The 23,801-nt window shown below is 39.8% G+C and overlaps 1 protein-coding gene across 2 annotated transcripts in view; it reads left to right on the plus strand.

Annotated features, from left to right (window-relative positions):
• Positions 1-417: 417 nt before the first annotated feature.
• Positions 418-23,801, plus strand: part of CCNY (cyclin Y) — a 119,923-nt gene continuing 96,539 nt past the window's right edge. Inside the window, exon 1 of one of the 2 annotated variants that reach the window (XM_040074061.2) lies at positions 418-656. In XM_040074061.2, coding sequence (XP_039929995.1) covers positions 503-656 — 154 coding nt within the window. In that variant the 5' untranslated portion in view covers positions 418-502. The remainder of the gene's footprint in view (positions 657-23,801) is intronic. The other variant, XM_040074081.2, reaches the window with a different exon arrangement.

The raw sequence follows: 23,801 nt of genomic DNA on the forward strand, positions 1-23,801 counted from the left end.
CCCTCGGCCGAGCCGGGCTCCACAGCCGCTCCCGCAGCCCGCCCGGCGGGAGGCGTCACCGCCCGCTTGAACCGGAACCGGTTCGCGGGGGCCGCCCGGGGCGGCTGCTGCTGCCGCTGCCGCTGCTGCTGCTGCGGTGTCGCTGCCGCGGAGGCTGCGACGCTGCCGCGTGGGTGCGTGCGCGGAGCGGGCCCGGCGGCTGCGCGGGGGCGGGGGAGGATGGGGCTGTGCCCCGGCGGGCCCCGCGCCGCCCGCCCGCGGAGGAGGGCGGCTTAGGTGCCGCAGCCCACGCCGGCGGGCCGCGCTGCGGGGCCGCCTCCGCGGATGAGCCGCCGGGGGGAACCGCCGGCGAGTGCAGCCGCAGGGCGCCGCAGCCGCCGCCTCCTCCCCCGCCGCCGCTCCCTCTCGTCGCCGCTGCCGCCCATGGCTTCCCGCCGTCCCCGCTGACCGGCCGCCCCTCGCCTCCTCCCGAGCCGGGCCGGGCCGGGGCCGGGCAGAGAAGATGGGGAACACCACGTCGTGCTGCGTCTCCTCCAGCCCCAAGCTGCGCCGGAATGCCCACTCTCGGCTGGAGTCCTACCGCCCCGAGGCCGAGCTGAGCCGGGAGGATACGGGCTGCAACCTGCAGCACATCAGCGACCGGGAGAACATCGACGGTGAGCGCGGGCGGGCGCCCCGGGGAGCCCCCGCATCCCTTCCCCTCCCCTCCGCTCCCTGCGGCGGGCACGGCTGTGCCCCGGCGGCTCCCCCGCGGGTGGGGCCGCCCCGGCACCGGGTCCGTCCGGGCCGCCGCGGACGGTGCTGGTCCCCGTGCCGGCCCCCGCGGGGCTCCCGGGGATGCCGCGGTACATTCCGCCCCCGGAGCTGCTCCCGTCCCCGCGGAGAGCTGCGCGGGACTCTTAGGCGGGGGCTGAGAGCATCCTCGCTCCGCATCCTCTGGCAGGGTGCAGTTTTTCGGCCCCGGGTCTGCGCTGGCGAGACCCTTCGCCCTTCAGAGCGTCGTGAGGTGACATTACGGGCAGTCCCCTCGGACACCCGGGCTCGGCTGTGGCCCAGGGGAGCGTCCCTCGCCCTTGGCAGGGCTGGTTGTGCCGAGCTCACGTCACCTGCCGGGATGTCACCTGCCAGGCCTCTGCAGGGGTGAGCGTTTGAAGGACAAAACCTGCCAGCGATAAAAGTGAGAGAAATGTTTCCCATGACAACCTTCTCTTCCAGTGACTTTTTCTTCCGTTACTGTCATGATGAAGCGCAGTGCTCATCATGAATACTGCCTTGCCCTCTCTTTCTCTGCAGAGATAATAAAAGAGCTGTGTTCCTGTCGGTTTAGTCGTGACTGAATGTGGTGCCGTTCACACTGGCCAGTATACAGCTTTATTTTAAAGATATGGGTTGAGTTAATGTATACATGTAATTTAGTTTTTGATTAGCTGAAGTATTTAGTCCTGAAACTTTACTTGCTAAAAGGTCAGCTGTCCTCATGGGTTTGTTCACATGAACCGCTTTTGGTAGAAAGCCAGAAAGGGGGACTTTGGTGCCCTTCAGTTTGCCTTCCACATTTTTTTCACTGCTTGTTAGATTGTGATTTTAGTGCAGAATTCAAGGTTCAGTCACTTCTTCACACTGGTAAAGTTGTGAAGCCCATGGAAGCATATAGATACCCTCACTGGTTTCTTTCAGTGAGGTGCGTTCTAGAAATAAGAATGTTTTTCACGTGTCTTTGCTGCATGTGGCTGCAAAATTGAGTGTAACAGCATCAGTAGGTGGAAAAAAATACATAATGGTCTGATCTGAGAAAGCCAGGGAGATGAAAGAACCAATTGTTGATCTGTGAATGATTAATTCTTCCAGCATCTGTGGTGTACAGTGTAGCAGGATGCAGCTCTCTCTGATGGTACGGATTTCTCCATCTATAACAACACAGGCTGCAGTAAAGTTTTTGGTCAGAGATGTGTGGGTTTTGTGCCTTGTTCTCAGTGTGCCTTTCTTTTTTTTTCTTTTTTTTTTTTTCAATTTATGGAAATAGTAAATGCATGTGTACTTGTTAAAATGTGCATGCAATGCAGATAAGTTCCTGCATCTTAGTAGTTACTTGCAAAAAAGCCCAGATCTTTATTGGTTGGTTTTTCCATTTGTTGGGTCAAGGTACATGTGTGTTCTGTCTCTTCTTCTTTAAACTATGTAGAGTTGTAACCTGTTGTTAGAACACAGAAAGTACCTCAGTCATTATTTATGTTTACATTTTGTTGGTTTTCATCTGGGGCCATTGTCCATGCAGTTGCCACAGTTTCAAATGGGCAAGCTGTCTTGAAATTTGAAAATGAATAGTTATGGATTTCTTTTTTATGGTTTACTCTTCACCCTTTTTATGGATAGAGTCTGAGAAGTTAGTTTTCCCTGTGCACACTGATGGGTAATAAGATACCTGTACATTCAAAACAGCTGGACTGACTTGGCTGAAACAACTTTCTGAAGTGTGCTTTGTTGCAGGTCTGTTACCCTGGAGTCATGCTTACTGACGGTGTCTTGGTTAAAAATTATGATTGAGTATTAAATCTAATAGGATTCTTTGTTTCTGAAATTTTTTTTTGTATTAGACTAGCTATAATATTTTTGTTGTTGGATTGTTTGAAGTTGTATGGCATACTGATGTTTATGGATGAGGCACTGAAGTGGGAAAAATCCTTCACAGTAGACAACTCTGATGATATTTTTACCATTTTAGAATGAAAGAACAATACTCTGGTTATCTGTGCTGGGTAGAGAGAATGCTGGATGTTTATTCCGTAGTGTTCCTGCAAGTCATAAGCTTTCTCAAATTGGTAGTGTTGCCAAATGTGGTGGGTTTTTTTTTTTTCTTTTTTTTTTTTTTTTTTTTTTTTAAATAAATGATGACAAAGACTAATGCACTGAAAGGAAACTTTTTTGGCACTTCAAATTTATTTCTCACTGTTCTTCAAGTGAGAAGCCTTCCATCCTGCTTGGGTATATGTGTCAGTGACAGGTCTCAAAGTGCAAATTTGTATCTCTAACAAGCGTTTACTTTGTCACTGGTACTTTGAGGAGCTGTAAAAATCATGTCATGCAGTGTCTTGGTTACTGTGTTTTGTGTGGAAGTTGTTTTCAGGCTCATATTGAGGGAAATTCAGGAAACATTTTATTTTTTGAAGTGGGAAAAGCTGCTTGAATAAATCAAGAACTTTTAGAACCTTTAAATCAGCTGTGGGCTATTTTAAGCTTTTAAGAGATGCGTGGTTTTCACTGCTGCAGGCCCTGTTTCTGGCAGTATGTGAGGGAGAAAGAAAAAGAGGGAGGGATGTCAAATCTTAGAGAGTGATTTAACTGGAAATTTTAGTACTAGTGGAACAGTTTGATGTCTGCCTGTCTTATGTACTTCATAAGGAAATACTCATCAAATCTGCCTTCAAAATCATGCTTTTGAATTCTCTTCTCTAATTCAAGTTCCATACCCAACCCACTAGTAGTTTTTCAAAGAACAGGTGGAGGAATTATTTTCCAGTAGGAATTGGTTTTACAACAAAATACTTCTGCATCACTGGTACTTTGCCATAAAAATCTCAAATTCTGTAATATTTTACAAGTCTATATACATTGGTATCTGAAAGAGAAGGAGAATTTTGAAAGAGTTTTGATGAGGAGGAATTTATCAAGAGACTTATTCTGGAGAATAGTATTTACCTCTCTTCCTCTTTTTTCTTCCCCTCAAATTTCTAAGAAGGTAGTGAACTTGTACAAAAATCCACACATGCAAAATTGCCTCTCTGAATAACATGCAGTCACCTGAATGCTTTGTTTTGGTTTGTTTCTGAATGCTTTTTTTCTTTATTTTATTGTTAGCTTGTACAGGCCCATGATAAAGAAGAACACCTAACAGATTTTTAATGTTTTTCTCTTTTGAGGAAGAGCAAGAGGGTAACTGTAACATACAGAGGTTACCTTCTGTTTTTGATTTATTGCTTAGGATGAGCTTCCACATTTTTCTGTGCTTCACATTTAGAAGTTTACCTTAAGAGAATTTTGGCAGTGGATTCAGAACTTGCAGATTTCTACATCTATCTGTTTGCCATCAAGACCTTTTTTTACAGCAGTTGATGGCAGCCGTAAGTAAAAATAGTTGGGACCTTTAGTGCCAGATTCTGTATCTCTTTGGATGCCAGCTTTTGCCTGTGTAAGCATCCTGGTGCATTCATCGTGTAAGTCCTTGCTGGCTGGGCTGACCATAGCCTAGACTCCACTTACTCTTTACATCAACGAGTCACAGTCAGAGCCTGTGGTGGTTTAACTTGTCAGAAGGCAGCATGTGCTCAGGTGTGATTCCTCTGGTTGAAGCTCGATTCCTACAGTCAGCTTTTCAAGTATGGAGCTGTAGTGAGGGAGCAAAAGGGAACGTCTTGCTGCAAATATGATGGTGTGAAGAAAAGCTGATACCATACAATGAAATTGGCCAAAAGGCTGTTCTTGAAACAGAGACTGGATGGAGAGTTCCTAGGCTGTTTCAAGAAAATACGGTTCTTAATGATCAGCTTCTCCCCTTTTTTCACGTTCACCCCACAAAAATCAGATTTATTTTTTCCCCTCTTTGTAAACTGCCAATGTCACTAGGTCATGCATTGCTAGCTCACATAATGTCCTGTACAGCTGTGCATCACTGATAAACCTTTTCAGCCCTTTTCCTGATGGGTCAATCATGTTAATTGTTTTGCTGCTTAATGCACAGGCTCCTAAGAGTGGACTGCTTTTTAAAAAGCCATTTATTTGTTCATTTACGTTTTTTTTTTTGTTTTTTTTTATTCTCTGTCTTGGAACTGGCATAAGAGGGTCTCTGACATGGGATTAGTTAGCATTTGTGTATTTCTTGTCTGCTGGGTTTTATAAGAATTACAAGATTTTAACAAAATAAAAGGAAGTTTTAAAATCTCCACATCATATACCTAATGGAATTTTGCTGAAAGGGAATACTGGTGTTTTCAAGAGCTAGGGCATGATGTGAAGCACATTGTGAAGGAACTGACCTACTTCACAGAAGTCAAGACATAAGCATTTCAGAAGCAAATTAAACATCTAGTGTGCTGCATGCAGACATTCCTGCAAAAAGACGGATTGTAAAAGGATAGCCCTTCTTTAAAAACGAAGTCTAATTTGGTTTACAGAAAATTCTCTTTCAAAAAATGTTCTTGTTCCCTTAGCCAGAACTCCAGCACAGAGGTGATCTGTGAGTTTTTCAGTACTACTGTTTAGGTATTTGGTAGTTGACATTATCTGTCTAAGCATTTGTCAGAGGTCATGTATCAAGGTAGCCCTGCATTCTGATGCATCAAAAAATTAAAAATGCACTCCGTTGTGCCCTACACTGGTGAACCTAGGCCTATATAGCACCTTGCTAATGATGCCTCCTGCACAGCTTTCTTTTTTTTCTTTTGTTACCAGCCTCATCTGGTGATTCTGTCTGTGCCCTGCTTCTCCTAAGAGACACCATCATGTTGTCCAAAACCTTCCTAAAACCTCATTTTTACATTGTTCACATCAAACCAATAAATTTACACCCTGTGTGAAGTCAATATTTTCATATTTAGCTTCAGAAGCTTTCAGAGGTGCATGTACTAAGACTAGTCATATCTGAATTTACCTCTAAGAAATTTTATGAGTGCACCGCCGTCCAATTAATATTTTCTTTGAAACTGAGTTACACAATCTTGGATAGGTAAATTGGTACTTGAAACAGAAAGACAAAAAATTATAGGTCTCAGAAAATGGAAGGACTACTGTATTTTGAGTTGTTTTGGATAATTTTGGATTTATATTTGGATTTTTTCCCTTGGGTTTTGTAATAAGAATAATGTATATAAAAAGAACGAAAGCCTCTTCACTGTGTGGTCATAGCTGGTTTAGCTAATTTTATGTGCTTACTGAAGGTTTTTCAGTCTTCCAGGGTATGTTTACTGCATCTTCAGGCTTGGCTCAGGTCAGATGATACAAAAACCAGTCCTGGTGTGACACCATACAGCAGCTTACTGACATTGTGAATGCCTTTTGCTAGCTGCTCTCTGCTGTGTGTCCTGAGGCTGGAAGGGAAGTAAGTGAGCAGTGCCTAGCACTACCTGATGGCTGTCCTTGTCCTTGTCCTGCCAGCCAACTGCACATCAGACATAGTCTCAATATCTTCCTTGTTTAACATCTTTGCAAGAATATGAAATACACTTTGCAAACTGAGTGCATACATATAGCCTTTCTCTGACCTTTCCATGTAGAAATGAGTTGATGTTACTTTTGCTTCTTTTCCTTCCTTTGAACTTGGATAAATAGAACTTCTAAAATTTATTAGTTTTCCATGTGCATTCTGACATATGGAGTGATTTTCTTCACTTCATCCTGCAGAATATTTAATATGCGTGCTATACCTCTCTGAAATGTTTGGGAAGAGCTAGTAAGCATTTAATAAATCTTTTAAGTCTAGACTAGATAGACTGTTCCAAGCAGTTTGCATAGGTGGTGCCTTCCCTGGAGTAGTTACTGCTTACTCTGTATCTCCTGTAAGAAGAACGGGCAGTTTGTAAGGAGTTTTATATTCTTACAAACCAACTTTAAAAGCAAATATTCCATAATTGCTGAAATGGACTGTTGGGATGTTCGTTTCCTGAGCTGAAGCCTTTTGCAGACGTTGACCAAAGTTCGGAGGTGGTTTTACTGAGCTCAACTTAAACTAGCTTTTGTTGCTGATTTTGTAGGCCCTGTATGCCGCCGTAACCCATCCCCTCGGCCGGTGCAGTAGGAGCATCACCAGCTCTTGTGCTGCTTCTGGGAGGACTTGGAGTGCTCAGTAGCCTGAACTGAGTGGAGAAAGGACTTAGTCTTCAGGCCAAAGCTCCTGCTTCTTATGCTTAACTAGTATAGAAGCTGGCTAAAGGGCCGTGGCTGGCATTAATGGAAAGTTACTAATGAAAACTGATTGGAGAATTTGCATAAAATCCTGTTTTTCCCTGCAGATGTTTTAATTTGTTGTTTCCTTTCTCATCATGCCTATAACATTTTGGGCCTGCAAATTGGAAGGGATTTTTTAGATCATTCGGCTAAGACAAGGTTCTCAGATAATCAAGTTTCAGATTTTCCATGAACTGGTTGTTAGAATCATAGAATATTCTGAGTTGCAAGGGACCCACAAGGATCACTGAAGTCCAATTTCTATTTATTTACTTCTCTCTTTATTTCTTTGGAAATGAATATAATTTCTTTTAAGTCAGGCTAATGCTGTAACCATGTTGCTTAAATACCTTTGCTATGCCATCAATAGGTGCAGTTTGGGCTGCAAAACTTGTGCCCTCCTCCTGTGGCTTCTGGTGGTTCTAACAAAATGTATCAATAAAATCAGTGGTTTTGGTGCTGTGAATGGCACTTTATTTTTGTTGGTGTGAAAATGTTGCAGAAAACTGCAATAGTTGAATGCTCAGACAGACAAGGTTATGGAATAGAACTAATCCCAAGATTAAAAGCGAATTTTCTTCCACCTCGTGTAACATTTCCCATGCTCTTTTCTACCGTGATTCTTAGAGGGAAAGTCTGCATTGTGATATCCTTCCCTCTGCAGTAAGAAGAGTCAGCCTTCAACTACTGACTCGTTATTTTCTTTTAAATAAAATTCCGCCCAGCCTTAGCTAAAAAAAAATTGTATCTCAGACTTTTTGCTTGCTTATTTTTTTTGTCTGCAAAATGATTCTTATAAAGCTGTGGCTGATACCTGAAGGTATCAGATGGGAAGTGAAAGTATTTACTTTCAACAGTATTGAAAACAATATGAGAGCGTGTTGAAATTTTAAAAGATTATTTTCTTTGCTGGGTTGGTATTTCATTAAGAGTGGTAATTGATGAGTTATTCCTGCATCTGAAAATTGGATTGTAAGGAGAGAAAACTTAGAAAAGATACAGAGTACTCTAGGGCTTTGTAAAGTCAGGCTACACAGAGTGACATGATAAAGGTGCAGTGTTATTAAATGAACATGCAAGACTTGATGGTACAGGGATTCTTTTTTCGATTCAGAATTGGATCTAGAATTTAGAATTACTGGCATGCTTAAAATTGTGTCTGTTTTGCATTTTATCCCTGCACATCAGTATTCTTTTTGTTGTCATGTTATTACTTGTTTTATGACATCTTAAGGAATGCTTCCAACTGAAAAAGAAACTTATTACCATCTTTGTCCCTGGAAAAAATACACTCATTTCAGATACTGAAAGTCATACTGCATGGGAAAGAAACCATGCTTGGTCAGCAAAGATGTTTTGCATTGCTATCCTACACTTTTTCACTTCTCTGCAAGCTCTCTGTGGACGGGGTTATTTAGGAATTGTCAGTAGATGAGGCTGTGTCTGTGAAATGACTGGCCAGAGTTATGCTTTTGTGCTGTTTATCAATAGCATTTTACAGTTAAGTATATGGTGGTTTTTTATCCTCCTTCCTGACCTTCCTATGGAAGGCCATTGCATTAGATTAGAAGATCCACAGTTTGGGACTTGTAGCTGATCCTGAACACAGCAGACCATGCTTCCCTGCTTTGACTAAAAGAAGCTTTCAGGCTGTGGTCAGTGAGCTTTACAAGCAGTAATTACATCTCTGAAGGACTAAGTGAGCTGTGTTATGCTGTAAAGTGTTGCAAGTGGTCTAAAGACCTTGGAGAAGGTCTTTCAACATTTGAGGTGGATTAGATCTCTTCATTCCTAGGCTAATATTAGGAGTTTTAGATCTTATCTGTATTTCTAGCTTGAAAAAAAGTTGTCTCTGTTATATATGCAGTTTTCATTCAGCAAACTGCAGTCTCTACTAATTTGGTGTGGGTCTCCCCTAACTTCCTCCTTCAAAGAATGCTATTAGAATAACCAGTGTGAAAGTTTATGAAATATATAGCTGAAATCAACAGAGTTAGGATTCATAATAATAAGTACAGTGGCAGAATATTTTGCCTTACAATTCATAGCATTATTTTGCTTTGTTTGTAATTAGGGAAGAAACAGTTTCAGATTTGATTAGAAAGAATTTTATTTCTAGTTACTGGCAAAGTTTCAACTAAAGATATAGGCAGAATCTTAAATTTATTGTATCTCCAAACTCAATAAAATCTGTTGAAGATGATCTTTAATGTGAAGTTCTCTGCCCTATTCACTATCACTTTTAAAATAAGGATTGTAGTTAACCACTTGGCACAGTTGTTCATACATGTGGTTTGAAATCCTAGTGTTTCCATTTTTAAATAGTAATCAGTGATTGATTTATTTACATTTGGAGTGAACATTTCCTGAAAAGGATTCTGAAATTGATACACGAGCTTTTTTCTGGTTAGTATTATAATATTTCTTGTTAAAATCATAGGCAGCAGATTTCAAAGTTCAGATGGTAAAATAAACATCAAGGTAAAATCAAGTTCCACAAGTGAACAGCAAGATCTTTTGCATGTTCCACTGCTCTGAGCTGTGTGACAGCCCCACCTGATGCTCCCTGTGAATGTGCAGCTCTCAGTGGAGAGCTCCCTTCCTTGGAGCTGGTCGCTGTGACTGTTCCTAGCTGGTGGAAATCCATTTGCATTTATTCAGTCAGTCACTGGAGGTTGAAGGCCTGTGAAGATTTTGGAAGTGCAATTGTGTTTTAAGCTTTCAAATCACACTTCGTGCAGCTAAATATCCTCCTTTCTTCTAGGATAATTCACTTGGGATAAGTATCTAGAATGCTGCATTCACAATATACAGTTACTCTCTCTGTGTCAGACATAGGAATTGTAATTATAATTTTATGGAGAGTTTTCTGTACTTTTTCATGGGATTAGGTACAGGAAGGATTCCTGTAACTGAGATGGTCCTAGAGATCAAGTCTGTGATAAAGAATAAAAAGTAGGAGAGATATAACTGGTTGTTTCGTGGAGAAAAAGAAACCAATACTGCCTTTGAAAGCTAGGGGAAACAAACAAAAAAGAATTAAAATTCCATACATAAGCAGTGATGCAAATTCTAAATCTAGAAACTAGTTTCCCCACGGCAAAAATGGATATTTAAGTGAAGGGGACAGTGCCAAGTTAAATTTGGCTTGAAATGAATATTTTGTGAAAAATAAGCTCTCGACTTTAAGTCACATTTCTTTAAAAAATATTATGGTAAAGAATTATTTTTGTAACAAGTATTTGAGTCACAGTTCACGCAATCCAAACAATGAGGTTTTATATTACTGTATGAGAACCTGAACAGTTCATACTGTACAACTGCTGTATACAGTGTATACTGTACAACTGCACTCATATTTTCACATATCTGGTTGTGGGGGTTTTTTTTGTTGCGTTTGTTTTTCTCCTTACTGCCTGTTTTAATTTTTGAATATAAATTTGCAGTTCAACAGCAGTGAAACTATGTATGATTGTGGGTAGGAAAGGAGAAGAGAACTTAAGGAAGCACTTCCGTAGTTCTTTTATCTCCGATATTGTGTTGAGTATCTCAAAACGGGCTCCCATGGATATACCAGTGTATTTGTTGGTGTAGAGAAAAGCAAGCGTGCTCGCGCTGGCTCTGAGGGTGGTTATTCAGTGAGGAATGGTGCTGACACCGTGGCTGCTCCGGGCGTGGGGCTCCAGGGAAGGTGCCGGCCGTGGGTGATCCGTGCTCCAAGGAAGGCGTGTGTGCAGCAAGGCTCTGCCACGGCCCCTGTGTCCCGGTGTCCTCCTGCCCCCGCTGGCCCTGGTCAGCTCAGGGCCTGCTCTGGTGCTGGGCTGCTGGATAACTGAGGCAAGCCCAGCGTGGCACTTGGCCTTGGGATATCGGTGAGCTTCAGGAAGCTCCACAAGTGAGGGATAGGCCTCCGGGCTTTGGTAGAAGAGCAGGCCACAGTTAGGTAGCAGATTCTGCCCCCAGTTAATTTATTTTTTTGTGTGTGTGGTCTTGAGTGAAAACTTTGTTCTTAAGGTCTTATGTTTAACAAACATATTGGAATATAGTATTTTTAAAGTAAAAAGTTAGTTTATTGTTTGTTGGTGTGTTGCTGGTACAATGGTAAAAGCAGCTTTGACCTGAAAGATGAATATACTCCTTTTTGATTATTCTTCCAATGATTTTTGATGATTTTCTATCCTTGTTGCTTAACCAAGACTGTCTGATTTTTATCTCCTTTCCCCTCTTCCCCTTTGTTTTGTATCACTCTACCATAATCTGCCTTACTTGCCTCCTGCCTGTGCTCAGCCCAAGCTGCTTCTAACCACAACACACAGACATCGTGTCCCTGGTCTCATCTCCTCTTACTTGACCCCTTCTGTTTCACAGTTCTTTTTGAGTGATGAGAATTGCACAACAATTAGTTTGTTCCAGAGCAGGGTCAGTGAAGATTCCAGGGTGGCATCATAACTGTCACCATTGATTTCAAAGTCCTGTATTATCTTACATCATGTTTTCATTTCAACATTGGCTGCATTTTCCTACTTTCCTCCCTCTCCTACATGTTTTACAGACCAGCAAATTGTCCTTGTTCTCTTGGATCTGTGTGATGGTTATCTACAAATTGGTAAAATTTCTGTATTTGTGCATTGTGCCTTTGGACTTCCAAGTGCATTTTAATCTCTATAATATATTTTCTTGATATCTTTTGGAGATGTGTGTTTTATGATTACATGTATATTTGGGATTACAAATAAACCATGGTGCATGAGTTGTAATTCTTAAACCAGGCTGTGAAACTGTAGGCTTTTTCTTTTTAAAGAGTGTGGAATGCATATACACTGCTTTCTTCTGAATAAAAAGCTGAAAAGAGAATTAGTCAGTAGGAGTCTTAAGATCTGCATTTCATGGAAGACATTTCCTGGTAATTACCATCTTTGTAATTGATACTCTGCCCATTATCCGATGTGTCCAGCTGTATGTAAATCTTCAACCATGTGTTTTTGCATTTCTTTCCCCATGCAAATGAGGAACCTTCTTGGTTTCTGTTAGGGGACTCAAATCTGACTGGTTTGACGTGTCCTAATTGAAAGACAGGGTCTCTTTCTGGAAAAGGTTTTCTTTCTATTGAAGGAGTGGGAATGTGCTTGAGCTCAGCATTGCCCAGTGGGATTGGTAGCTGGTCTTTTCTGGGCAGGGTTACCTGGCAGACCAGGTGGCACCCTGAGGAGCTGGCAGGGCAGGAAAAGCAGTTGTGCTGTCACTGATGGGTTCCCAGAGTCCAACCCAGTCCTGTCCTGCCAGGTAGTGGTGGGACCTAGAGGGATTGTGTGATCATGCCTGGTACTCTTCTTTCCCTGGTTTTGTTAGTCTGGGCTCTTGGCCAGATGAAGGTTTTCGTTTGTAGGTCAGAAGAACTCTCTATCCCCGTTGTCTTCTTCTAGAAAGTGTTTTGCAGAAGGCTGCTGAAACGGTCATGAGTGCTTGCCGTGCTTCCCTTAATGGCCATGCCATCATCTCCACCAGAAGTTCCTTCACGCTGGGCATGCTGTGCTGATCAAAGCTAGGGGGAATGTAATGTACTAAGTCAGCACACTGTCAAATGTGGCTGTAGCTGTATAACTTGTCTTATTTATGAGATAAAAATGATATTTTATCACAACTAAATTTCATGAGAATGTGCTGACCTGCTTAAGCCATTGTCAGTTCTTACACGGAGATCTTAATCCTGGTTTTCACTGATGTAAAATAGCTTTGATGCAGGTATACTAAAAATAAGCTGTTACAGGTAACTATCAAATGGGGGATGGGATAATTCACAATGAAAAATGCTTTGGCAGGGGTGCAGCAGTGTATAATTAAGTGTGAAGCTTCAGTTCAGCAGTGCATGTAAACTGTATACTCAAGTGCATTGCTGGCTGTAAAACATGTGTTTGCAGTGATACTAAAGCATCTGAGCTTGTTATCACACATTTAATTCCTATGATGAATTTTCTGACCAGGGCCCTTGTGAGAATAAGTATTTTTGAAGTAATTTAGAACATGGAAATTGCTCTTGCAAGACTCTTAGTGTTCAGCAAGGCACTTGTTGAAAGAGGATATTGCATCTGATTTCTGAATAGTCCTATTAACTTCCTATTGCTTGCTGCAGTTCTCTTTCATCAAGTAACTAAGGTACTTTTTTCTTCTTATCTGGTAGGAAATAATAGGGCAAGTAAGCACTGATAAAACTTTATTATTGATGTCTTCTGGAGAGTTGGTAATAGCTGCCTGTAACCTGGAAAATAAATTTTTCCCAGGAACCTGTTTTGTCTCTGTAAAGATCTCTGCGGCACCTTTCAAGTAAGATTTGACAGTATATACTTATTGTTTGGAGAGAAACCCAGGACTTAGTTCAAAAAACCAGTTTTCTGCCACTGCTAAGTGGCACTGTCTGTCTTGCGGTTTGGGTCTGGTGGTCTTTCATGCTCTAAGGTTTTTTTTTGTATCCTTCTCTTTTGTCTTCTGTTTATCCCTTTTTGGCAGAATTTATTGTTTTGCCACAAGTACGCTTTCTTATCATAGCAAGCTGAAGTTATTATCCAGGACTCAGTCATGATAGCGTATTCTGGTGCCGTAACTAAACTTGGGGTGAATGTATTTTCTTAAAGGAATTTAAAATAGATGGGAGGAAAAAGTCAGAGTTTCCTTCTGGTAATATATAGCAGCTATGTCCAGGCACATGCCTTTGTGCTTTAGATAAATAGCTAGTATATTGGTAGTTAGCATTAATTATTTCTGTTAGCTTCATTCCTTGGATTAAAAGGGATCAGTGTCATCTCTGTGGTGCTACATTGACCTGGTAAACAATGGAGAATCAGAAATTACTTGCAAGGGAAGGTTGTTGTGATGAACAACACTTTATGTGTTGTGCTTATTAGTATAATATATTAATAATGGGTAACTTGCGTGTTTTCAAGCTCAGACAGCGATGAGAAATGTCCTTGGCTCTCTTATTTATCAGAAATAGGAAATTAAAGAAAACACAAAAGGATTGGTTATATGAACAAAGGAAGTTGAAAACTATTTGAATATTAAATAATTTGCAAATATTGTGTCTGACTCTTGGGAGCAGAATTTATTTTAAAGTTAATACATGTCCTCTTCCCCTTAATAGGAATTCTTTTATTTCCCTGATACTAAAGATTTTAATTTTTTAAAGACAATATCTTGATGCTGCAAGCTAGAATGAAAAATATCAGTTGGCATCTTTCAAGCAAAGCAATCTCCATGTCAACAAGTAATATTTGTGAGAGAATGAAAAGCCCTTAAAACATGCCAGAAGACTTACAGTGGGTGGGGAAATAATTGTTTTATTCGTTGGAACTGCAGACTGTAGCAGAAGAAGCTGCAGCATCCCTAATTTGGTTGTTCCAATACCCTTCTCAGGGAATTTAGTAGAATCACATTTAAGAAAATTTTTATTTTCCAAGGTGATGTATCAAGGCAACTCTTGAAGTTAGATCCGAGGTTTGGCAATTCCTTCAGGGTGTAGAATTTTTTAGAAGCCTGCAAGAAAAGAAATTGAGAGGTTTTCTGCCAGTTTAGACCAAAGAAAAAGTTAATCTAGTTCTTGTAGTAAAATTGTTTCCTTGAAAATAAAACAATACTGTAAGATTAGGAATAGATTGTTTTAGTTAGGGGCTATTTGGTGGGTTTTTTTATTTTTTTGTGTACATGTACATATGTATACATATATTTATGTACATTTATATAAATCCCCTCACAACTAAAACCTTTGGTAAAGAAAATTCAGGGTTCTGTGTGAATGTAGAAGCTCTTAGGACATAGATTCCTGCCAGGAACATGTAAATTCAATAGAACTGATAGCAGCCCTGCCAGGAACATGTAAATTAAATGGTGCTGATTACAGCCAAAGACTTGGTTTGCTGATTCTTTTACAACTTTCTACACTGTACAATGGCTCTTCTTGACGTCTATTGTCCATTCTTAAAAAAAAAAGAGGAAAAAAAGAAATTAAAAAAAAAATTAAAAAAATACATATTAAAAAAACCCCTTCCTGTTTGCAGTCAAATAAGGTGTCCTTTTGGGGTTTTGCCCATAGTTCCTGGCTCATAGAGGAGTTCTTCATTCTTACCAGTCCTGGCTGAAACTCTCCTGTGCTGACTGTTAAGAGGTGAAGGGCACACACTGAGCGGTGCCTCATGGGACCTGCAAGGTGAACAGCATGGGGTGGGCTCACTTGGCTGGGATGTATCCACGACAAGATCAGCAACTTTGGTCTTCCTTTGAAGATAAGTTGGCATTAAATTATACATTTGACTTGCTGTTTTCATTTAGAGTGAAGTTCAGCAGTGTCTGTACTTGGAGTTTGATTTATAGCTGTTTTGATAATAGCTACAACATCAAGCTGTGGGAAAAATCCTTTCAACCTTTTCAACCACCTGGGTTTTAGCGAAGGACAGATGTTTTACTTTCTCAAATATTTTCTCTGTGAAAGTGTATTTAAAAGGTAGCTGACCAGTTGGTCTCTGTCTCCCTCCCTGCCTTCAGATTAAGGGTCCATTCCTGCCTCTGTATTTTCTGGTGAATATTTGCTGTATATAATGCGAAGATACTCACTAAATAAGACTGACTTTTAGAAAGCCAAACCACTTGATTACTCAGTAAAGTTAAAAAACAGATGAAGAATAAGCCTTCACTAAATTTTATTTCCTTCCAAAAAGTACCCTGCATACTTGTCTTCAAGTGTTGTATTAGCACGTAGCAGAGAATTTGAGAAATCCCACAGCTGGCCAAGACAGTGTCTCTGACAGCAGCAGCTGCTCAGAGAAAATGCATAGGAACATCTTCACTGTGCTGTATTAGAAGACCTTTAAAGAACTGAGGAATATCTGTAAACATGTAAGACAGAGGCAAGCATTACAATTCCCATTACTGTCTTTGGATGGGACTCTTTTATTTAAAAAAAAAAAAAAAAATCCTTGTTTATAAACCTCTGTATTAGATTTGGGTTGCTTCTGGTACAGGAAAGTAAGTTTGTCTGTGGGGTGGTTTTGGAGTGCCTGGAGGCAGAAGGGCACGTGCTGGAGTAGTACAGAGCCGTGCTGGTATGTGAGCAGCAGACATCCTTACATACTTGATACTTTACTTTTTTAAGGCCTAGGCTACATTGATGGTCTGTGAGCACACAGTGATGAGTTTTCAGAGTTGACTAGAATGCTAAAATGTAGTAATTATTTTTTGCTTACTTAATTTTGTTCTTAAAAAAAAATTACATATTTTATAAGGACATCCAAATCAAGTTGAATTTTCAGTGTGAAGTATTAGTGCTTGTGCTGGTACTGTACTATGGGCACAGTTGCATGCCCATAAAGGCTGATGTTTGTTTTGGGCTTGAAGGGAGGAGCAAGGAGCTATCTTTCTCACTCAGCTGTGGAAATAAGAGAGGTTTTCTAAAACTCAGTAATGAGTATATTTCAGCCCTGGCCTCCTGGTTTCTGACGGAGCTGTACAGAGCCTTATGGTTTCTTCAGGTCTCAACTCTTTTGCATAGAATGCTGGGGTGATTTGAGTATTGCATGTCCTATAATTACACTTTGGTAGGAACACAGTGGGGTCATTAGCTGTGCTTCACAGTCTGGGTTTTCCTTGCCTAAGCAGCGTGCGAAGGAGAAAAGAAACTGGAAACATGAAACTTCTGTTAACAGTTACAGTTTTGCTGCTCTGTGTATTGTGGAGCATTGCTGGCATACACTGAAAAGAAAACTGGATTTATATTGGGAAATACATTGCTACTGGATAAAAGGAAGTGTTTTCTTCTAGGAAAGGTGTCTTCCACAATATACTGTGCTTGCTTATATAGGCATCTTTAGTAATTGCAAGAATTCCATACTTGTAAGTAGAACCCAGAGGTTAAACTAAAGTTGAGGGCTAGCCACTGAGTTGTGTATATCAAGTCTGATGATGCCTTAAACAATAGATTAAGTGAGAAAAAAAATATATCACCCCCCCCCCCCCCCCCCCCCCCAAATTCCATTCTGCCCTTTTTCACGAGGCAGATATTCAAGGAGGAAGCAATATTGCCATTTGAAACCACAGTCAAGTGCTCATGCATTTGTGGTGTTACTGTTTCAGTTCCCCTTAATTTCCAATGAATAGAAAAAAAATTCCTGAAAGCTTGTATTTCACTGAAGATTAATGTTCAGAATATTCAGTTTATGATATTCAACAGTGACGTTCTACACCATAGTTTTCATGGATTTTATCTAAAGCCTATCCAGAACACTGATTAAGAAAACACTTTTACCTTGGCAGTTTTGGTTCAGTTAAGTAGAAAAGATTTAAATTTTGTACACGGCTGTTTGCATATCTTGATATGAAGCCTAATCAGATAAAACCTATAAAATATCAAAAAAAACCCCTCCAAAATTTTCAAAACTGCCCCATACCCAGTTCATTATCTGAGGTTTGAAATCTTGTGCATTTTTAATCTCTTCTGTCATCACTTTAAAGTTGTTTCCAGTCATTACTGAAATTGCAAGAAAGTCTCCATGTTGTCTGATGCTTGAAAAGTCTGGACATAGAAGTAATAGACAGAAGGTGATAATATTCTTTGATCTCTGTTATTGCTTGCTGTTATTTATTTGTAGTCACTGCCTGTGACTTCACTGATGTCTCAGATGCTCACTTCTGTTAGTTTCCTAAATGTAAATGTTTTTTAAACATGTAATAACCAACTGTTTGGCTTTTTGCCATTTCTTGTATCTAAAGATAAGAGAGCTGATCAGTACCTCCAGTGCATGTACGGTGTCACATGGGGTATAATAAGGAAGATGGGCATTTTAGCAGTGTCCCTGCCCAGTGCTGTTCTCTGGGCTGGATTCTCTATCTTTCTTTCGTTAGATGTGTGCAGCAGTGTCAGCTGTGTCAGGGACAAGGTACAGCAGCACACGTTGTGTTTCTGCCTGGAATTGGCTATATTTAATTGGTGGATGAACAGTAAGAGTCCACTATTGGCAGTAGTCCTGTTACTGTTTTTTTAACTAGAAATTGTTCAGTGATGGGCACTGAAATTCCAATGAGACAGATGGAAAGGCATCAGAAAGCATTCAGATTTTACAAAATTAAAGTCTTTGCTTTGGCAAGACTCTTAGTTCTTTTTTTCTATTTTAACTTTGTCTAGGGAGGGGAGGAATGTTGCTGTAATTAAAGAAATTAATTGCAGGCAGGTGTTAATATTGTTAATTCTGGTTTGTGTTTATCCTTTCAGCTGTGTCTCCTAACAAAGCTATATAAGCATTTTCTTTGTGAGGCTGCTCTTCTGTAATTTTGATGAGATTAAGTTAGCTCTTTGATTACTAGTATGTAATTCCAGCTTTAATTGTATTGCCCTTGAAATATTATTGATGTAATCATCATAGATTTTCATACTTAAAATGTTCTGTTACTCATGAACACTGCTTGTTTTCTATTTCAGCTGAACTGCCTTACCTTGTTCTGACTGCTGTTTAGAAAGCCCTATAGACTACTAAAGAATTGTCAGCTTTCTGGATAACTGTTCTTGCTTCTGCTTTGTCCTGAATAGTTAAAATATTCTGGGTTTGAAATTAATATATTTCCAAAAGCTTCTTGTTGCAACTGAAATCCTATCAATTTACTTCCAATGTTTTCTATTTCAAGTGATCCTCTATAGTCCTCTTGATTATCTATTTTCTGTTTCTCTTTTCTGTATTGCTGTGAGAAAAAGGCCCTTTTACATAGGGTAATTTCACTGTGTGATGCTCTGCTCATTCCTACCTTTTAAAAAAATTGCATGATCCTTCTAGTAACAATGACAATCTCTATATATTCATTCTTGTGTATAACTGTGTATATTCTTAAAATAATGGAGAATGGTTTGGGAGTTTTGGTCATTTATACGCTGCAGGATATTGAGAACTAAAGGATACATGCAAATACACCAAGAGGGCAAAAATGCTGTTGTAGGGATTCTAAACAGATGTGGTGTCTCTCTCCCTCCTTCTCTGTTTCCATATTACCATTGCTTATTAAATGGTTGATATAGGAAGTTAACATGCATTAATATTTAGAAAATAGATGTATCACCTTGAAATGTAAATGTGTTAGGAAGTGAGACCAACAATGTTTAATTAATGTTTTAATGTTTCTTAAACTGATCCAAACTAAGAAATACTTTACTGTAATTCTGATTTAGGAATTGATGACTAATCATGCAAATTAACTTTTTTTCACAAATGTGTATCTGCTAGTTTTCTTTACCGTAAATGTTATGTGATTAGTTATCTGAAACTAAAACTTCTATAAATAATTTAATTATATTCCCCAAATCTCCCTGGAAGGAGTGCAGCTCAGACTGCCAGCAAGAACAATACCGGTCTGGATTGTGTACAAAAGTCAGAGAGGACGTGCTGTGCTTATTATTCCATTTAAGTAACTTGCTGGGACAGCACTGTGAAATCAAGATACAGGAACCCAATCTTTAAAACCTCTGTTACAGAGTTTAAGTGTGTGAAAGATTTGACTGGGTTATTTTCTTGTCCCCTTTGAAGAAAGCAAATGATTCAGTAGGCTTCAAACATATGATTGAATGGCCTTTTTTCCCCAGGGAATTTGAGATGTGTTATTTTTAGGGAAACACCAAATCACATTTGCATGCCTGAGCATTTAAATGTTTAAAATATTGGTTTTGTATTGGTTAACAAAATTGCAGGAAACTGCTTTTTTCATCACAAAGAAATGGAGCTTCTCTTTTTAAGGTTGCTTTAGCCTGTTGCTGGATGCTGTAATGTAGAAGTTGTTCCTTTTCTAGCTAAACTGAAGTCACAACAGAATTGCAGTATGCTGAGAGCAAAAAAGCTTCAGGGTTAACCCTGGTCTCTGTGGGCCCATTGATCCCTTGGAAGGGAGTGTTTGTGCGTGTTTTGTCTAGCTTCAATCTTTACTTCTTCAGTGGCAAAACATAACTGCTAGGTAATTAAGTTCTTTTTTGACAGATTGTTTTCCTTCACTGAATTAATTTATTTACAGATTTTAAACATTCTAAGTTTTTGAAAGTCCCAAATTCTGATGCTAATTCCAGTTAAGCCTGTGACACCTGTGCTCATTTATCTCAACCATGCAATCTCTTTTAAGGGCTTGAATTTTCCTTTCTAATCTGCCAGCTCACATCACAGTGTCTCCTTTCAAAGCCACTCATGTGTGCTCTGAAGTTGAACACTGATATCATCTGGGGCTGTGGCAGGCTGGAGCCCCATGGGTTTTATCTCTGTCTGCCATAATGTGCCTATAGTAGGCAAAATTTCTGGTTTAATCATATTTTGTTTGCATTCTGAAAAGACTGTGTCAGTTGGTTTATTTCTATGACACAGTTAACCAACAGGTAACCAATACAAAACTATAATTTTAAAATGGTTCTTTTGCAGCTGGTACAAACCTGCCATGTAAATACCAGACTTCAGAAATGTCTGAAGAGCTTCAAATTTTATAACATTTATGAAATGACTATGCTATTTATCAAGCAGTGCTACTGTGGGACAAAAAATGTAGAGCATGCTTTGATTTTACCTTGGGACAGTGCTTGCAAGTTGTATATTTGTTTCCAGAGTTTTATGAAATGAGTGAGACAGTGGGCTTGAAGTCTGCTGCTCCATGAAGAATCCCCTGCCCCAAAGACAATAGGATAGAAATTCAGCAAATTTGCATCCTCTGTGTTAGTTCTGCTTTGTGGAGATTTAATTTAAGGGTCTTTCAGTCCATAGAAATATTAATTATCAGAGCTGGCTTTGAGATCTTGGCATAATGACGTGGGGATTCTGGCATGCTTTAAGAGAGAAATTGGACAGTCTTTCCTTACTTTGCAGTTGAAAGCTCCTTTATGTTTTGCCTGAGAAGTCACTGTGTCACTGTTGCAGGAAAAGAGCAATTAGGCTGGGTTTTTTACCGCTGTGAATTGAGTTATTGCTTCTTCCCTCTGGGAATCAGTTGGGGATGAACTTGAAATGGAGATAACTATGAAGCTCCAACTTTGGGGCTTCCCTTATCCGAGTCTTTATCATCAGAGAATTGGGTAGGTTCTAAAGTTCCCATAAAGCAAGAACAAATCCTAACTAACAGAAGTCATGTCTCTTCAGAAAGGTGAATGGATAACTACTAGAGGCTGTATTTAATTTTGTAAAGCAACAATCTTGACAGCCAGAGGGTGAATAAGTTGTTTGAAACAGACATGCAGCTTTCAGGTAGCAAGGAACTGCAATGTCCCGTCTAGAGGCAAAAGTAGATATTAACCATTAAAATATACAGCAGATTTAAGAATTTTTAGCACATTGGTTATTATAACATTATATTGGGTTTGAGTCTCTTAAACTTTTTTTTTTTTTTTTTCCTTTTATTTCTTTTTGGTGGGGGTTGTGAAAACAGGATTCCAAAACCGTAGTAGGTACCTAGCCTCTGAATCAGTAGCAGCAAATGCCTTTTCTAAAGAGGAGATTTGGTTTGCATTTCTTTTTATATTTTTGTCTTCCATGTGTTAGAAATATTTTCAGAGGCCTTTCCCAAAGCTATATAACACCTGCATTTTTTTTTTACACAGAACAATCAATACTGTTAAACATAAGCAGCCAGATGAGTTTGGTTCCTGTAATGTCCAGTCTGATTTGTGGGGCTAGCTTGTTTCATACATACTTGTTTAGTTCTGAGATATTTCAGGAACAGGTCCCCATTAGTGTTTCAGTTTCAAAATCAATAACATTTTTAATGGTTTGATTGACCATTCATATATTATGTTATGTCGCACACTGAGAGAGCTGAAGTATTATGTATTAATAATAATAATAAAGCTTTTTCCCCCATTCTGTCTTCTCAAAACAGGAGTGCTCTGTAATTAGACTTCAGGAGTCATCTGGTAGAGGACTCTGCATAGCTTATTCTTTAAATTGACAAGTTTGTTGTAATTTTTAAGAGTGAGCAATTTGCAGGTAGGAATTGTTCCCATAGGATGGGAGGAAAAGGATCTGAATTCAGCCTTTTTTGTTGAATTTGTGTTTTCTACATGTTTTTATGTCTGGGAAAGAATAATTTTAACTTATTTTCTGTTTGCAGAAATGCCTATCTTCTTTCTGTAAATTAGTTTAGCATTTTACCAGGTGACTTTGAATAGGCTTCCTCCTTCTCTCCCTGTCCTCAAATAACCGCTCTTTCAAATTTGGTGCATTTTAGCTTCATTTTTGCTATCAGGGTTTGTTAGTAATATTATTAATTTCAGTTCTAAAGGGACAGTACTGTTATATTTTAACTTACTGGTCACGCTCCCCCTTGGTTGAGCACTTTGTGATGGAAAAGAAAACCTCCGTGTCTGTGCCTTGCTGATCCAATGTGGACCCATGGCCTGAGCATGAGAATATTCTTCTGAGATATTCTGAGAATATTCTTCTCCTTCTTCTAAGGGATGTGCTCAGTGCTGATGCAAAGCTTGGAGGCTTCTATTACAGGCTGACTTTTGGTAACATCATAAGGATGTATGAGTGGCCAGTGGCATGCTGCAGACACGTGGAAGGTTGTAAATTACTTGTGTGTGTTTGTAGGCGAAATACTCCTGTGAGAGAGAAGATGTTTGTTGAAGAAGTGTTTGTCAGGAGAGCTCCCTTGCTCCAGCAAATTTACTCAGATGTCGGACCGTTTTTGCCAGCAAATGGTCACCCTTCCCAGTGTTTGCTCTTCCTAGTGTTGTTTGTTTTTCTTTTGGGTTGAAATAAACCAAGTGTTGATTTGGCTCTGGCTGTCTTTTCACGACAAGTTTTTTTGAGTTTGCTCTCTCCTCTGTTTTCTGTATACAATTTCAGCAATAGTGTGGTGTTGGAGGAAAAAGACAAAAATATTGCTTGCATTTTTTGTCTCTTATCCTTTAGTTCTCTGGTTGAACTCACTGTTGATGATGGATCAAGAACTTTTTCCTTCTTTGTCAGGGTAACTTGTCAAAGTAGAGGAATAGAAAAGAATCAGCTAAGATTTACCATTTTCTAGTATGGCAAAATTGAAAACAGAGGAGGAATACATTTGTACTAGGAGGTGGAAGTGTAGGACTTCACCTTACATCATCTCTAAGGGTGTATTTTACTGATAAACAATGAGGTATGCCTGTGGCTTCAGGGCTGTATATAACATAATTCAACATACATATATATTTCAGTAAATGCCAACTAGTGGAAACCTCTGTCAGACAATATCAGAAGTGGAATGCTGAATGTACTGTGTAATACATTAAAGAGAGTCTTCTGTTTCTTCTTGGTCGTAGCTAACGCAGTCTTAGGTATAGTTTTGATTCAAGCGTGGCCCCACTGCATACAGACGTTCTCCCATGAGCCTACTACGTTTTATTTTTTGTGGTTAAACCACAAAGTGTGTGGTAAACTGAACTATTATCTTGGTTTCCTTCATACTTATGGAAATGCACTATGAGGATTTTACTGCGTAAAAAGAAGGTTGTAAATTAAGAGGTGTGTGATTCCCCAAACCTTTCATGTTCCTCTCAAAGGGAAAGTATTTTGTAGGGTTATGTTTAAATCCTGTTTGAAGCATAAAGATTTCTATAAATCCGTGCAAACATAGATGTCTCTTGCCCCATCTTGAGTGGGAAAGCTGAACAAATTTCAGCTTGTTGTTTATCATCTATCTGAGGCCAAATGAAGGGCTGTTAAGAGGGAGTCAAAGCCCAGTAAGTACAGTCATGGAGATAATGACAAGTTTTCATAGCTGGTTGAAAATAATTTTCCATTTGACAGGAGTTTTGGTATTTACTCTTCATTCCTGCTGCTTTCCCATATGCAGTCTAACTGAAATGGTGTTAATTATGATGGTAGATAATGAAC

Source organism: Hirundo rustica, chromosome 1 (assembly GCF_015227805.2).
Source record: "Hirundo rustica isolate bHirRus1 chromosome 1, bHirRus1.pri.v3, whole genome shotgun sequence".
Classification (NCBI taxonomy): Eukaryota; Metazoa; Chordata; class Aves; order Passeriformes; family Hirundinidae; genus Hirundo; species Hirundo rustica.